At 37.6% G+C, this 16,221-nt stretch overlaps 1 protein-coding gene across 5 annotated transcripts in view; it reads right to left on the bottom strand.

The window, feature by feature from the left end:
* The window catches only part of LOC110841259 (neurotrimin), a 497,850-nt gene that overhangs the window by 48,587 nt on the left and 433,042 nt on the right, over nt 1-16,221 (bottom strand). For all 5 annotated transcript variants that reach the window (XM_087343406.1, XM_087343407.1, XM_087343405.1 and 2 more), the window contains 2 exons: nt 13,815-13,973; nt 11,714-11,842 (listed from right to left, as the gene is read on the bottom strand). In XM_087343406.1, coding sequence (XP_087199532.1) covers nt 11,714-11,842; nt 13,815-13,973 — 288 coding nt within the window. The remainder of the gene's footprint in view (nt 1-11,713; nt 11,843-13,814; nt 13,974-16,221) is intronic.

Here is a 16,221-nt window from a genome sequence, read left to right on the forward strand (position 1 = left end):
AATACACAAATTCTGAGAGCATCAGTGACAACTTTAATCACAGGTTTGGAAATCTAATAGTGAAAATGTATCCATTATCGAACCCACTTTGGCTTCCGCGCCCAAGAGCAAATGGTAATGATTCTCGTCGAGTAACACTAATGGCAGTGTGAAACATTTAGCTACAGTAAGATCTTCGGCTGTCCTTGTGGACATCAATAAAACACATTCGTACACTTCACGTCCCGCGAACTGCAGACAACACGGAATATAATCTGCACCGGTCATTAATTTTTAAATCTCCTATCAGGTGTTATACAGGATGATTAACATATCGAGTAAAATATTTGAAGAGGTTGGGGACATTATTTGGAGCAGAAAATGCGAATAACGTTTGCTTCAGATTCACCACCAGATTCTGAGTAATTTAGTTTTTATATTAATGTCGTTTGTATTATTATAACTGTAGTCAAACTGGAAGTATTTCAGTTCAACATTCCATTCCATTCGATTTCCCTGATATCATTTAAAGAAAGAATAAAGCAAATTCTGCCGCTCTGTAGCATTTTTTATTCGTCATTTCACAGTACTAAATTCTTTTAGTATTTTTCTGTTCGTGTTAGTGGGGACTTGTCAGACTTCTTACCGACGCTACAGTCCGAATCTAGTAACTGCTTTTCAACAATACGTACTTCGAAAAACTATAAACGCTGATCCTTATCACAACAACCGCCTAAACCACTACAATATGTATAAATTATTTTAATATTATTCAGCTGCTCATAAAAATAAGCAACAAATGATTCTAGGTCATTTTTGTTTAAATTCGATTTCTTCAGGTTCTCACAGCGGAGAGTCCGAAGATGGATGTCTTCTGGGTTGTTGCGCCGTGAATACAAGTTTACCGACGTTTCAGAGGTCCCTGCTGCCTCCATGTGATGAAGGAGACAGCAAGGACCTCTGAAACGTCGATAAATTTCTACCAGACTATATACGTTGCTACAACCCAGAAGACAGCCATCTACGATTTATTCAAAGTACAAACATGAGCTCTTTTAAGTCCAGCAAATCAACCACCAAAACACACTCTTTAGCACAAATGCTGGCCAGGATTTCTGCCAATGTAGCAATCTATTCTAAGAAATGGCTTTCGATTCGCGGATACAAACATTTGGGGAAGCGATTCGATCTGATTTATTAGATAGAAAATTACCATCCAGAAAACCAAACTTCTCCTTTCCCGACAACTCGATATGTTGACGTCCGTAACGTGGTTGCATCAGCACAAGAAATGTTCTGACTAACAAATGTTTGAATCCGGTTTAGTCAAGTACTCCGGAATCCACAGACAACACTCATTCAGGCGCCATATACGCACTAAAAATATAAATTATTTGTATATAAATTAGTCCGTATAGACCAAAGTGCTTTCATTCCGGGCGACGTTGCGTGAATGTTACTGCAACCGAACTATAAAGTGTAAAATATCGACGAAAATTAGCAGACCTGACACATTGTGGAAACGCTTAGCGTTTACAAGCAATAATAGCAATCACTCATCCCCGCCCGCAACCCTCCACTCGCTAATCGCACCCTCCCACCCCCGACGACACGGCTCCAGTGTTGAAAACCACCCCCTCCATCACTGTACCATCCCTTTCGAAGGAGAATGAGAGACGTGAATTTCTAGTCGGGTTCCGCTAGCCTTCAGTACATACAGCGCACTCCAATGCTGTTTCTAAACAGCCAAATTCTAGTGGTAAATATACATACCAGCTACTTTAAGAATCGGCAAATTTGAACCTTTTATTTATGAGTTTTGAATGATTTTCAGTGTAAACAGCGATTATATCCTTAAAAGCGTTAATCATTTTATCTTTGTAATGGTGAAGTGTTATGTTTACTTCGCGGTACGGGCTGAATTCTTAAATCTTAATCAGACGAACTATGATCCTCGATGTTAACAGCGATTATTTCCTTAAACAGCGTTAACCAGTTGATCTTTGTAATGGTGAAGAGTTGTGTTTACTTCGCGGTACGGACCGAATTCTTAAATACGTAATATTTAGACGAGCTTTGACTTCAAAAGGTTAACCAGTTGATCTTTGTAATGGTCACGTGTTGTGTTTTCTTCGCGGTACGGACTGAATTCTTAAATACGTAATATTTAGACGAGCTTTGACCTCAAAGGGTTAACCAGTTGATCTTTCTAATGGTGAAGAGTTGTGTTTACTTCGTGGTACGGACTGAATTCATAAATAACATTTTCACGAGTTTCGAAGATGCCATTCGTATGCAGGAACAGTGTAATCTAGCAAGGAACGACGCTTTGCGTAAAGACGCCTTCAGTTAGCGTTTTGGCTGGTTGGGTTTCAAAGATATAAATCATAAAGCAAGCAACTGTAGTTCCTGATTTTACAAGCTTCAACAGCTTAATTTAATGACAACAGCGAACCACGAACGGCTGTATTAATAACTGAGGGCTTGCCACTACACCGCAAACATTCCTTGGAGTGTTTACATAATATTCCGATTGCACACCAGCAGCGTACATTTGCATATTGAGTGACTGCTATTGTGAGAGCGTCCGTCAAATAAGCTACACATCTCCGTGATCCAGCTTCCTCCACGTTGAGTAACGAGTCGCAACCACCAAATTGTGTTTCAAGGTCACTCAATACGCACGGCGGAGTGCAGATGAGTAAAACCACGTCAGAACTAGAATTTCTATACCGGTCTTAAGAGAAGTTCTGAAGGGTACTTTGTTCGTTCAACAGTGAATCTAGTCTGTCTTAGTGACCGATCGGAAGGTAATTTTCCGATACTCCTAGAATTCTAAACTACTCTCATATTTTAACTTTTACACTTTATCAGTGTTTAAGAGAACTTTTCATATAGCTTTCTCTTTTAAATTAAGTAGTCAAATTAATCTTACTGTAAACGTTTTAATAATGTATACTCTTAAAAATATTACTAACTACAAGGCTTACGGAACCCGAAAGTTCATCACCGAATTAACCAAAGCCCTCCACCGGACCCTGTCCTGGGCCAACGAAATCCAGTCTCCTTCAACTCCTATCTCCCATAGATCCCGCCTGAGATTATCCTCCCATCTACGTCTAGGTCTCCCCAGAGGTCTCTTCCCCTCAGGTTTCCCAACCAATACCCGGTGCACACATCTTGTCCCATCCATGCGCGCTACATGCCCAGCCCATCTCATTCTTCTCGACTTAATCACCCTGACAATACTGGGGGAGGAGTAAAGATTTTTAAGCTCGTCATTATGCAGTTTTCTCCACGCCCCATCGTCTTCTCTCCTAGGCTCAAATATCCTCCTCAACACCTTATTCTTACAGAGGTGCTTGCCGTCTGATGATGGAGGCAGTAAGGAACTCTGAAACGTCGGTAAACTTCTACTGTATCTAGATGACCTTTCGGGTCAAACAACACTTATGGATTCAGTCCGCACCGTAAAGAAAACAGTGCACTTCACCATTACAAAGATCAACTGGTTAACCCTTTGAAGTCATAGCTCGTCTAAATATTACGTATTTAAGGATTCAGTCCGTACCGCGAAGAAAACAGTGCACTTCACCATTACGAGGATCAACTGGTTAACGCTGTTTAAGGAAATAATCGCTGTTTATTCTGAGGATCATAGAAAACCCACGTCGCGGGATGGAGACTGTTTATAGGTGACGACAACTCACCCGGATGAAACGGGGTTAGCCGAAGACCTCAGGCTCCCTGATCAAGCGATGTTTTATTCGGTCCTCCCAGCATGGACATAAAAATAAACGTAAACTCCGTGGTTTAGGCAGATTACTCTTTGAGTTACTCTTATCACCACGTGTCTGTTCATCATTTCATTCACCTTCTGTGTCCAGAGACACTTTAATCGTATTTATACATACGTCTATTAGGTACATACGTTAAATATACTTCGTCCAAATGCAAAAATTATATTTTATTTCAATTTATTTCAATTTAATTACATTCTATTCCTAAGAACAACTAAATTGTAATTCAATTATTTATTTTAATCCGTCTGATCACAATATAATTTTATTTAAAATTTCTTATAATTAAGATAATAAAATATCATTCATGTTCCATATCGATTGATCGATTTACTAAATAAAATAAATAATTGATATAATATTCACAATATGACGCAATTACACTATCTTACAAATTGTAATTGTTTTAAATAAATACCAATGTTTCAAAAATCTGTCTCGAAATGCAATTCAGTCCATAAAGCGACTGTAACAGTGAAACGGTTAGCTGAGCGTTACAGTGATAATCCATACGTAATTAATACGACCGTTCATTTAGTCTGAAACAAAACAACAGCAAAAGAATCAGTGGATGAGAATGCCATCTTTCGGGATCATCCACAACTACTTCTTCCACAGGATGTAACAATACGACGTAACATTAGAACAAAGTATTTGTTGTCTCATTGTGTCAGCGGTTGTTAGAGAAGACGGTCGAGGGGCGAGGGGTCGGTAAGGAGACGGCGAGGGGTACAACGCGCGTTAAAACAAATGACTGCTTGAATGATCGTTTCACCAATGCCCTGGAGCAAGGGACCGTTTAGCTCAGTTGTTTTCTTAAGTATCTCTCAGAGAAAATATATTTCAGTTTCTCCTTAAAACAAAACGCTCTAACTCCCAAACCCTCAACGTTATCGAAATTTTAATGGAATCCCTAAAACCCACAAGTGATGGTAGGGAGACAATAGAGATCTATTAATTTAAGAATCTAGTTTAACACCCCGCGTTTGTCTTAAATGGTCATTAATTTCATCTCAATTTATAAACGCACGGAACTTGAAATTCTCATAAAACATTTCGCACGGTAAACTTTTAAGTATGCAACTAATTCACGTCCTTAATTTCTGTCCTTATAAGATTTGATACTTTTTGTGCGAAATTCGCTAATGGTAACAAAGTAATTTATTATTACTACTATTAAGAGCACAAACACTGAAATATACGAAACTACATTTCATCTTATATGGACGTGAAGTGATAATCCTGGCGGACGGACATTGAGGGTGTTTGAAACAAGAAACTGAAGTGAATATTTCGACGTCATTAAAAGATAAAAAAAAAATTTGGAAATGAAAAACGAAAGCAAAATTTTAGTCGAAATATCTGAAGGGTAAAGACCACTTGGGCAGATTTAAGTACAGATGAAAGTATAATATTAAAATACATCCTCATGATTAGGACATGAGGATGTTGTCTTTGAATCTAGCTCATGTTACGATCGAGTGGCGACTTTCATAAAAGAAAAAAAAATATATATCGACCAGCTGGGCGACTATCAGCAACTTCAAGATGACTTTCCTCTAAGGAGTTAGTAAAAGTCTTAGATTTTTATGAGTATGAACACATTTCTATGAAAATTGGCCGAGTAAATAATGTCCTCAAATCAGGTTTGATTACGCTGAATGAAAATGTTTATACGCCTAAAAAAACCCGAAGTTTTAAAAATATTATTTTCAAAAAGGAAATGTAGATTTATTAACGACTTATCATAGAAAATCATACAGAGGAATATTATTAACATCAAATACATAAAATGATCATGCTTTACTTCAAAAAACTCACGCAAAAAAAAATCCTCTAAACATTGGTCTACAGGCGGAAATATGGCAACGTTGCCCAGCGACGAGGCATGACTTTTATAATTAATGTCTGGGGAGAAATATTTAATTAGCTGTCTTCTCATAGGACCTGACGAGATAACACCTCCGCACTCAGAGGCGTCCTAATTACGTATTTTAAAGGAACAATTAGCTCATCTACTGAATGATGTAACATTGGCAATGCGACAGACTCTGTCCTGGTCCTCGTACGCATTTTACCCCTGACGTAAAACATTTTTCGGACTCTCACTAACCCACACTGACACATACGTCGGAAAGGGCAGGGGTTTTTGACCTCCACGATCGCCCGATCTCACAAATGACGACTCTTACCCGTATGAAGGGTAACGTTTGGCTAAAGAAACACGCCATTTGCCTGGGATACGTCGATATACCAACAATTCTTGGCATCGCAGGGCTCAGTTATGCATTGAAACAAACAGAGAGCATTTTCAGCAAATTCTGTAACCATTAAGAAGTTATTATGTTGAAATATAATAAATTAACGTGCTCTTAAAATATATGTCTCATTTGAATAAATGTTACATTTCCATCTCGCTAACAAAGCGGCTTTGATAATATGTTTACAGAAACTTTTGATATGATTTTAGGACTACAACGCCATCTTTATATCTCTTTAATGAAATTAAGAATTAAGTTTTTGGATTCCTGTTCAATTTCGACGAGTATTGCTAATAATGAGACGATGTATATCCCTGTACAATCAATAATAATTTCCTTAAATACAAGAAAATTATTGTTAAGAAAAACAAATACTTTAGGTCTCAATTTATTTAGGATTAGAATTTTAAAACTTCAATGAAAGAGTCTTTGTTTAACCCAAACAACAACAAAAGTGACTTTTGGCAACGAGACAAATATAAATATAAATTACGTATTACGATAAAAATATTTTGTCCGACAACGATGCTCAGAAGGTAAAGTTATACAGGGTGTGGTAGAACTCATTAAGGAAATACAGAGGCTTTAAATCTGACGCTGCTATTGTCATACTTAGATCGAACGAAGTTCAATTTCGCTCCATATCGCAGGTGGTCATATAATCGAATCTTTTACGAATCGATATTTACTTACTTAAATTTTAAATGTATTACAGACTTGTTATTATGTCTGTACACAAATTATATTCAAATATCTACATACACATACAGTTTTTTTTTGTAAGATAAATTTGGAGAATTATAACCGTAAACTTTAGCCCAGTCACTATATTTGTAATTTCTAAATTATAAGAAATATTTCATCCTGATTTTCAAATATATATCTGATGTCTCCAAACAAAATTTCAAATTTACGATTTATTACGTATCTCAGCCTAAACGAGTAATATACATTCAGTGCAGCTGCCATGTTACTTTACTTCCAATAAAATTATCGCATCGACCACGTAATTTATCGATTGTCAAAAATAAGTGACTATGAGGAAGTGTCTAATGGTTTCACGTTCACACAGAATTTTAATAAGAAAACTGTGAAATTGCTAAAAAAAAATATCACTGATGATAACATATGCCTACTTAATTTATATTTGAAACGAAAGTAAGTTATAAATAAATGCTGTGACGTTGAATTTACTGACAAGGTAAACTTGAATCAGAATTCATATATGTTTAATGACGTCACTCCGTTAATTTCCTCGAAAGAAAATTTTCTTCTGAAAATAAAAAAAACATACAAAAAAAAATAAAACATGGGCAGTCTTTGTATGTAAAGACCGGAACTAAAATTGTATCGAAGAAACCAGATTTATAATTCATATATTCAAGACTTTATTACTTTCTCCCAGAGAGAGAAAAATAAGTATTTTCAACAGAGTTCGGAAATAACTCTCCAACGCTTTCACGCGGTGAAAAGTCCAGAGTAATTTCGCTAGTCGCAAACCAAAAGCACGGAACTGAGCCCGGGTAGTAAACACGCCCATCTATCGTTACTGCGTCCACGTTATAACGAAACCGTTGGCTGGTGTCAGAGTTGTCAGCTGAAAATTTACAGCCATTATTTATACGCTCTCGCGAAGCTGTTCAGAAGCAGAAGACTTTTCACGGTGCCTTAAAGACAGCTTTCATAAGCTCCCCCCCCCCTCCTCTTTTACAAACATCACAGCGATGGTATACTTTTTCTCGATATTTCATTAAAAAACATCGACATTTGCTATGTCTCGAGTTTATCTTATGCATTTATCGACTTAATAACTTTACAGGTATAGAAATAATTTTCTTCTTTTAATCGTCTCCAAGATCTTTGTATTTTACGTACATAATCCCTGTCTTACTTCGTACTTAAATTTATCATGTTTGTAAACATTTCTTATATTTATCCAACTACTGGTCTTGATGATCTAATTTCTGTCACAATTTTAGTATTTTCCTTGTCACGTAAGTGTCACAGTTACGTATTTTACCCCAGGTTTGGTAAATAATTTGTAAAACTTCAAATATATAAACTTGGATATTATTAAACCGAATAACGAGTTATAATTTTCTAAATAAATTATTAACATAGACACTAAATTCTTATCTTATGCAGCAGTGACTAATTCTTTCTACACGTTAAAAAATGTTACATTTTTTATGTATTTAGATTAGTCTGCCTATATTTTATGCATAATTAGTTATTCCGATTGAAAATGTGACCTGTCAGTCGGTCCACTATTCCAGTTTCAGGTTTTTGCTTTTAAATGTGAGAATATATCTCAAGATTTAACGTAATTATACGCAAAATATTATTTACGCGTTACTATACAATAAGTATAATTAAGATTACAAGAATTTTATGTACAAACGAAACATGGCACATAGAGACGAGAAAGCAATGATTTGGACCTTCAGTTGAAATATGTGGACATGACTTCATTTCCGGAACACGTAACTTGTGGAACTGCGTTCTAGTTAACTCTGGTACGAGGTGCGATCGGAAAGTTTCAAGACTGTGTCAATAGAGGGCGAACCGGATGTAGTACGAGCTTCTGCCGCTAGGGGGTGCGGCCTACATTCATAGTGAATCAGTGTGCCAGCCGGCATCATCGAATTAGTATTTGTGCCATCTCTCCGTATGTTCCGATAGAAATAAAAGTATAATTTTTCGACGTAGGTAAATGTTTAAGTGACTTCTAGTTAACAAGAGATGATTCAGATGGTGTGACGTCATCACCAGTCAATTCGCAGAAGAAAGCGAGTTGGAATGCAGGATAAAAATAGTTCGAACGCTTAGACGGAATTTGAAGAAAAGTCCATCTGTGTCTTTGAGGTTACATCACACAACCTTCTTATATAGGAAGGAAGGTTTCTTATTCGACCCTGCGTTCGTCAGGACGTAACCTGATGCGAATTCCCTGTCCATTTGTGGTCTCCGAGGATCATAAAAAATGCAGACAGAAAATGAAGACGAAGGAGATTTGTGTTTATTAAAATCAAATAAGAGTTTATATTCGCAAAAAAAAAAAAATGTTATGAGCGAGAGACGTTGTATTGGTTTTGTATAAATATACAGTCACACAGATTAGTAGATTATTTTTAAATATACATCGACGTAAATCGATGCGTCCAGCCGCAAAACAAATAATTCTTTTTACAAAATAAATAGTTACATTAATATATAAACAATAATTTCATATGTTCATATGATAATAGTGACACAGAATCGGGAGGAATTTTAAATTAGGCCGTCTGGATTCTTCATGAAAGTTATACTTCGCTGCATAAACGCGAAATAAAAATCACGATTCACACTTTCTTCTCGAACATTCAGATTTAATTTTGTTTCATTTTAGACCGAAGGCCACTCCAGGTCGCCGACGTAACTGTTGACGTCAGTACAACTAGGATCGTTATTTCGAATCCCACTCAAGGCATCGGTGTGTGCCCTCGTCTTTACGTGTTGTGCTGTCCTGACCTAACCTAACCTAACCTAACCTAACCTGACCCAACCTAACCTAACCTAACCTAACCCAACCTAACCTAACCCGACCTAACCTAACCCGGTTTAGGTAAATCAAGGACTGTAAATCCACTTGGAAAAAGAAATAAGTAAACTTTTAGTACAGTGGTACGCATTTAGAATACGTGGAGCTAAGGCGAGTGAGGCATTGAGGAACTACGTAATTTATATCGGTAATTTACATTTTTAAATAATAAAATTAAGCATAAAACAATGGCCTACCTGAAGATTCCGCTCTAAAACAGATAACCCGGAAGATATGGAGGGATAACATTAAGATTGATTTATAGAAATATGCTCTGATGGGGAAAAACTGTTCAGGACTGTATCTAGTGACGAACTTTAGAACACACGGCGTTTAAAATCTAGGTTCTAATGCAAAATATCGTCAGATATAGAAGGAATATATCATATTAGCGAATAATTTATGAAAATGAGGACTAACTATAAAATACTTTGACACGATGACAACAGCTGATTAATGTTCGTAATATGAAATCAATATGGCGATAGGTGACAGTGTTTGAGGGAATAGGTTGATGGGGAGAATTATTTGAAAACCGAAACACAGAAAAGATAAATTATGACAACGAAGATGAAACAGACAGTATGTGGGATCTAGGCACAAATGGGAGGATAACATTAATACGAATGTTAAAGGATAAGGTTCAGCTGATTCGAGTGGCGGAATATTCACATCGCGGCAATGGACTCCGTAGAGTTAGGCACAACGCTTCTTTATCAATACGAAATATTAAGACACACGACGTGTAAACCTTCGGAACCTTACTAGTCCTTGAAATCGAGTAAGTGTTCAACTTTTCACATGAAGTTTCGTTACAAGACGTAACAATGACAGTTACTGACGTAAAGTTCATTTCTGAAGCCCCGACTGTTAAGAGTTTCGTGTAGCCTATCCGCACAGGGGATGTATCTTCCAACCCCTATACTTCGCGAACTGACATTCCCTTAGGAGATTAATTCCGATGGCAATTTCTGAAGTTGTTATCGATTTCCTTGTAAAAGTTTATAGCGTGTTTCTTGCACGTTAAATAGGAGTACATTTTCAGACGCGAAACGTAAAAGCTGAGAAAGTTAATCTGGTTTGTCAGTCTGTCCTCCAGGCGGGGTCTCATATATTAAATGCCTTAATTAAGTACAACAGGGCAGAGGATCTGCTCAGAGAATGACACTTAGAACATAGAGAATCCTGTACTACTAATATTTAGGGGAAGAAAATGTGTTGCAGATAAAATTTGAGTTACATTCTTAATTTATGTGACGACATCTTATCAAATGCTTTAGTTACATAACGACGCTCGTAAGGAGGAGTTTTAAACCTGTGGACAGCTGTTATTTGCGTGACCTACTATGACTAAAGCGATTAACGTTTGCATTAAAATTTTAATTTTCACTAAATGATTAATAAAATTAACGAATCAGGAAATATGTTAAAACCAATTATGACGTCATATGTTGAACTACGATGACTGAGTACAGAGGGCAGACAGTAGCGTGGGTTTATGACGTAGGTCTAGAGCGCAATGCGAGAAATATCAAATCGTCACTGAGACAGATACTGACATTACGAGCCTTCGCGATTAGTAATTTAATTAAATTCAATCCATTTATTAAAATGCCTGACAACAGCTGAAAAGCCAATTACAGGCAAGCACTAAAATAAAAAAAGAAACAATCAAATATAATTTAAAACGTAAACGAGATTAAAGAAAATATAAAAATATTTTAATTTAAGGGGGCTCCCTGATATCAATAAGTAGAATACAAATTTTGTTAAATATTTCAGCTCTGTTACAGATCGCAATGACAGGATAAACACGTCTCGCTGAGATACTGACGGACAGTACATTAGAGTGGTTTTTGATAGACGTAATGATGAAAGCAGAATAATAAATCCCAAAACAGACGAGCAGCTAATTTTTTTTCCCCTTTAAAAGCTTTAATAAATAAAAATGACATCAAAATTCCCCGTCCTTAAATGAATACTTTAAATATTTATTCTAACTGAAATAATAAAATTGGAGCCTGCAGGTAAATTCTGATTACAAGCAAAGGGAGATCAGTGGGTCTTCGTTTATTAAGGATCGAGATACTTACAGTCGACGCTGACTTTAATTCTCTTGCTGACTGTCGGGGGGACGCTGTTGGACGCGATGCATAGGTAAGCGCCCATATCTAGTCGGCTGATGCGAGTCAACTCCAGAACTTCGCCGTCCCATTCAGCCACTGTGAACAGGCGACAGACGGCGAGCGTCAACTGGCGAACGTTTTTGCAAACACCAAATGATAAGTTCTCACACTTTGCAGAAACATTCAAAATTGCATTAAACAGGTACGAGGAGCGATCGGAAAGTTTCTAGACTGCGCGTATAAAAACCCGTACACTTATCTCAGGTATTAAATTCATCCATCACCCTCGAAGTAGTTCCCCTGGGAGTGAACACAACGATCCCAGCGCCGCTGCCAAGCCTGGAAGCATCCCTGGAAATCTTTCTTTGTCAGCCTGTCAAGCACCATCTGCGATTCTGCCTGAATCTCTTCTATCGTCTCAAATCTCCTTCCCTTTAGCTGAATTTTCATCTTTGGGAAGAGGAAGAAGTCACACGGAGCTTAGAAAGGAAGTTGGGGTCGGTTCTTGCAAGATCTTTGAGCTCCTGACAAACGAGAAGTCGATTCTGCTTCTGGTCCTCAGACAGGAGCCTTGGCGTCGCATGTGGAGTTATTCCTTTAGAATCAGCTGACAGGTCCCATAGCCTATCCCAACAATGTCGCACAAGTCGTTGATGGTACGACGTCGATCTTCGTGAATGGCCTGCCGAATCTTCGTAACATTTTCGGGCGTTGTGCTCGAAGATGGTCGTCCAGAACGCTCGTCATCATCGACAGAGGTTCGGCCATTTTTAAAACGTGAATGCCACACAAAAGTTTGCGGACTCCCCAAATGCTTGCTTTAGCATTTCATAGGTTTCCGTAGCCGTTTTGGTGAGTCTTTGGCAAAATTTGATGCACACGCCATTCCGAAATCGCAGGAGGTCGGTGTAATGCACTACCAAAACGCCCGTAACTAAGAAACAAATGCTAAGTCGATGATGCCGGCTGGCACACTGATTCACTATAAATGTAGGCCGCACCCCCTAGCGGCAGAAGCTCGTACTACATCCGATTCGCCCTCTATTGACACAGTCTTGAAACTTTCCGATCGCACCTCGTATATACAGTCTCCGTTTTAATTTATCGACACACTTTCCATAGGTCCACATATCTCATGTTCCTTTAATTACATCACATCGTCCATGTAAAATGTACTAAAACATTCTTAATCTGTGTAAAAATTCAGGTTTTCAAGGCCGTGATTATGAAGACTGCTGTCTTCTGGGTTGTTGCCTCGTAGTCTGGTTTCAAAACCCTGAAAGACCCAGATACCCGACGTCATGACTGACGTTTTTCGTGGTTTCTCTTTACACTCATGACAAATGTCGGGATAGTAATGAAAATAATTTCAAGACCGCTTCCTTCCACATCCTTCACAATTCATTATTCACTAAATACCCCTCCCCCAATCCGACGACTTTTCTGAAGTATCGAAAGCTTCATTAAATAAACTACAAACAGATCAAGGCTCTTCTGAAACGTCTGTAAAGTACTACGGTGCACAATCCCCCCCAAAATTATTTATCTAATAAGATGGTAAAGTTTCGTCATATTGTGATATAATAAATATATATTAAATCTTGTCGTGTCTAATCACAATAAATTCTTATTAAATATTAAAATATTACAATAATTAACATTTAAAATATTTAAAATATTAAATGATAAAGAACATCATTTAATATTTTAAATATTTTAAATGTTAATTATTGTGATATTTTAATATTTAATAAGAATTTATTGTGATTAGACAGGACAAGATTTAATATATGCTTATCTAATGTTTTTTGTTAGGATGATAGATCAAGGCACCCCCCCCCCCCGATAAAATAACGCATGTGGTAATCTATTATAAAATTAATCAAGCCATGGAAAGGATGGTTATATGATGAATGCTAATTATTAGAAATTTACAGTGCACTGGGCAGAATTTAAACCCACGACAGACGAATTAATAATACTCATGAATGCTCACGCCCGTGTACTCTAAAATATCTGAGTGTGTTTTGTAAAGCTGCTAATTAATCTTAGGTGATGAGAATCGTACCTGACAAGGATTTGTTGATGGCTATTTTGCTACCATCATCTCTCTTCCATTTGACGATCGGGGGTGGAGAACCAGTGGCGTGGCACGTCAGAGTCACGTTTGCCGTCTCCCTCACAATGACGTCAGAGCTGCTGAGAGAGTCGTCGATGTTGGGTGGAACTGAAAAGAAACACGGACCTTGGTGAGACAGTGATTAAGAAACATCTGCTACTGGTCGGAAGGGTGGAAAGCTAATTTACTTTTGAACAGAAAAGACACCCTCAACGACATGTTGAAAGAAGGAGAAGAATTATACGAGGTTCGGTCAGTGTGTGGAGCGCTTAATATATTCTTGAAATTTAAAACACGAAAATGCACAATTTTTTTTTTAAAAAAATGCACCTAAAATTTTACGTGATATCGGAAACCGCAAATATATCGATAGGATACGAGCTGAAAGACAGAATTCCCGAAGAATAAATTAAGATTTACAAATATATTCCTTAAATAAAATTATTCAGAGTTAGACGCGAAAATATTAGAAAATTAACATCAAAATTGACGATGACAGAATAACCAAAAATATTTGTACAAGGATGACAAATAAATATGGGACGAATAAAGAAACTATTTATTTACCAGCGAAGTGCCTAATATTTAATATTCGATTTAAGTTTCGAAGAAATAAGCCTGACTTTAAAACGTACAGAATACGTATCCCCCCCCCCCAAAAAAAACAAAACACGTATACACACATTCAATAAATTAAATACATACATTTTAACAATTTAAACAGTTTACAGACGTCAGCATTGGCATTTGGTGAATTAGGGAATCAGACGTAGGTGATGAAAATGGCCACCGTTAGCTTCGTGGCGCTGCTGTCAGCGGTTAGCAGCTGCTGCTGTGTGTACATACGAGGCGCGTCCACAAAGTAAGTTTCCCACTCGTCCCACAGCTAGCAAACCTTATATTGCGCGAAGCGACTGTGCGTACGTGATAGAGCAATGACGTAGCATGGCTCATGCACTAACGGAACTTCCCGCGTTCTCACAGTAGCATCGTTGCAGCTGTTGAAGATGGAGGTTCTTATTCCAGCTCCCGCCGACTGTGAAGTGCGGTCAGTGATAACGCTAGGCCGCACACGGCTCGACAGACAGCAAGTCTCCTGCAGGAGTTCAGCTGGGAGGTGTTTAATCATCCACCCTACAGCCCGGACCTCGCTCCCAGTGATTTCCATCTTTTCCTACACCTCAAGAAATTCCTGTCCGGTCAGCGTCAGCGTTTTGAGAATGACAGAGAGGCGGAGATGGTTGTCACACAGTGGTTCCAATCCCAGGCGGCAGACTTCTACGACACAGGTATTCAAAAGTTGGTCCCACGGTATGACAAATGTCTCAATTCCGGTGGCGAATATGTTGAAAAATAGCTGGACACTTGCTGTATCTGTTGCAATAAATATTTCCATGAAATTGTGTTTTGTTTCTGTAAACGGCCCCAGGGAAACTTACTTTGTGGACGAGCCTCGTATTTTTGGGAGGACCTGTAGATGTGGATACAGAGTACCAGATGAGGATATAGTTCTGGTACAAGAGGTCAGGGCTTGCATGAATCGAGGATGCTACTTCAAGCATAATACTTCCACTCAGTACACACATTTTTCCTTTATTGAACAATAGAGACTGCCTTGCCTCATAGGGTAGATGAGTGTTCTGCATGGAGCTACTGATATGTTTCCATGGTGATCAGTACCTAACAGAAGGCCCACCTAGCAGCAATTATTGGTCACTCACAGACGCAGTATAACATTAGCCGTCTCCCTGTGGAATACTACACTGCCTAATCACGACATGCCAGCGACGTACTTGGCTATTTATGAATATTTCCAAAGCAACTTCTGTTTGCGTACTGGCTCTGATTAATGTAAAATCACACGTTACAGATACAAGTTATTCATAAAATAGTATAATTGCGTCATATTGTGAATCAAATATTAAATTAATTATTCGGTTTTGTCCGTCTAATCACAATTATATTTAAAATTTAAAATTTACAAATAAGATAATTAAAATATCATTTTATGTTCCACATCGAATAATCGATTTACATTTGGAACATTTTTACAACATATTTCGGTTTCATCGAACCATCTTCAGGTGTAAAATTATATCAGCAAACTTAAAACTGAATTACAATTTCTGTTGTGTAGCTTTTTGGAGATGTTCATATCCAGATTATTTTCACATATTGGAGCGAATGTATTGTTTTGAAGTGAAATGCTTTTGATGTTTTACATCGGCCTGCAAAGCAAATGATTCAAAGAAACACTAATGAATATGAAAGAATATAGAAAACAAAATGAAATAATAATTATATAATTGGAGAGTAAAATTAAACATACCAAAGATGAGATTGTAGATGGATATGA

Source organism: Zootermopsis nevadensis, unplaced genomic scaffold (assembly GCF_977971745.1).
Source record: "Zootermopsis nevadensis isolate Lab colony 2312 unplaced genomic scaffold, Znev_1.0 Znev_ptg000005l, whole genome shotgun sequence".
NCBI classification, from domain to species: Eukaryota; Metazoa; Arthropoda; class Insecta; order Blattodea; family Termopsidae; genus Zootermopsis; species Zootermopsis nevadensis.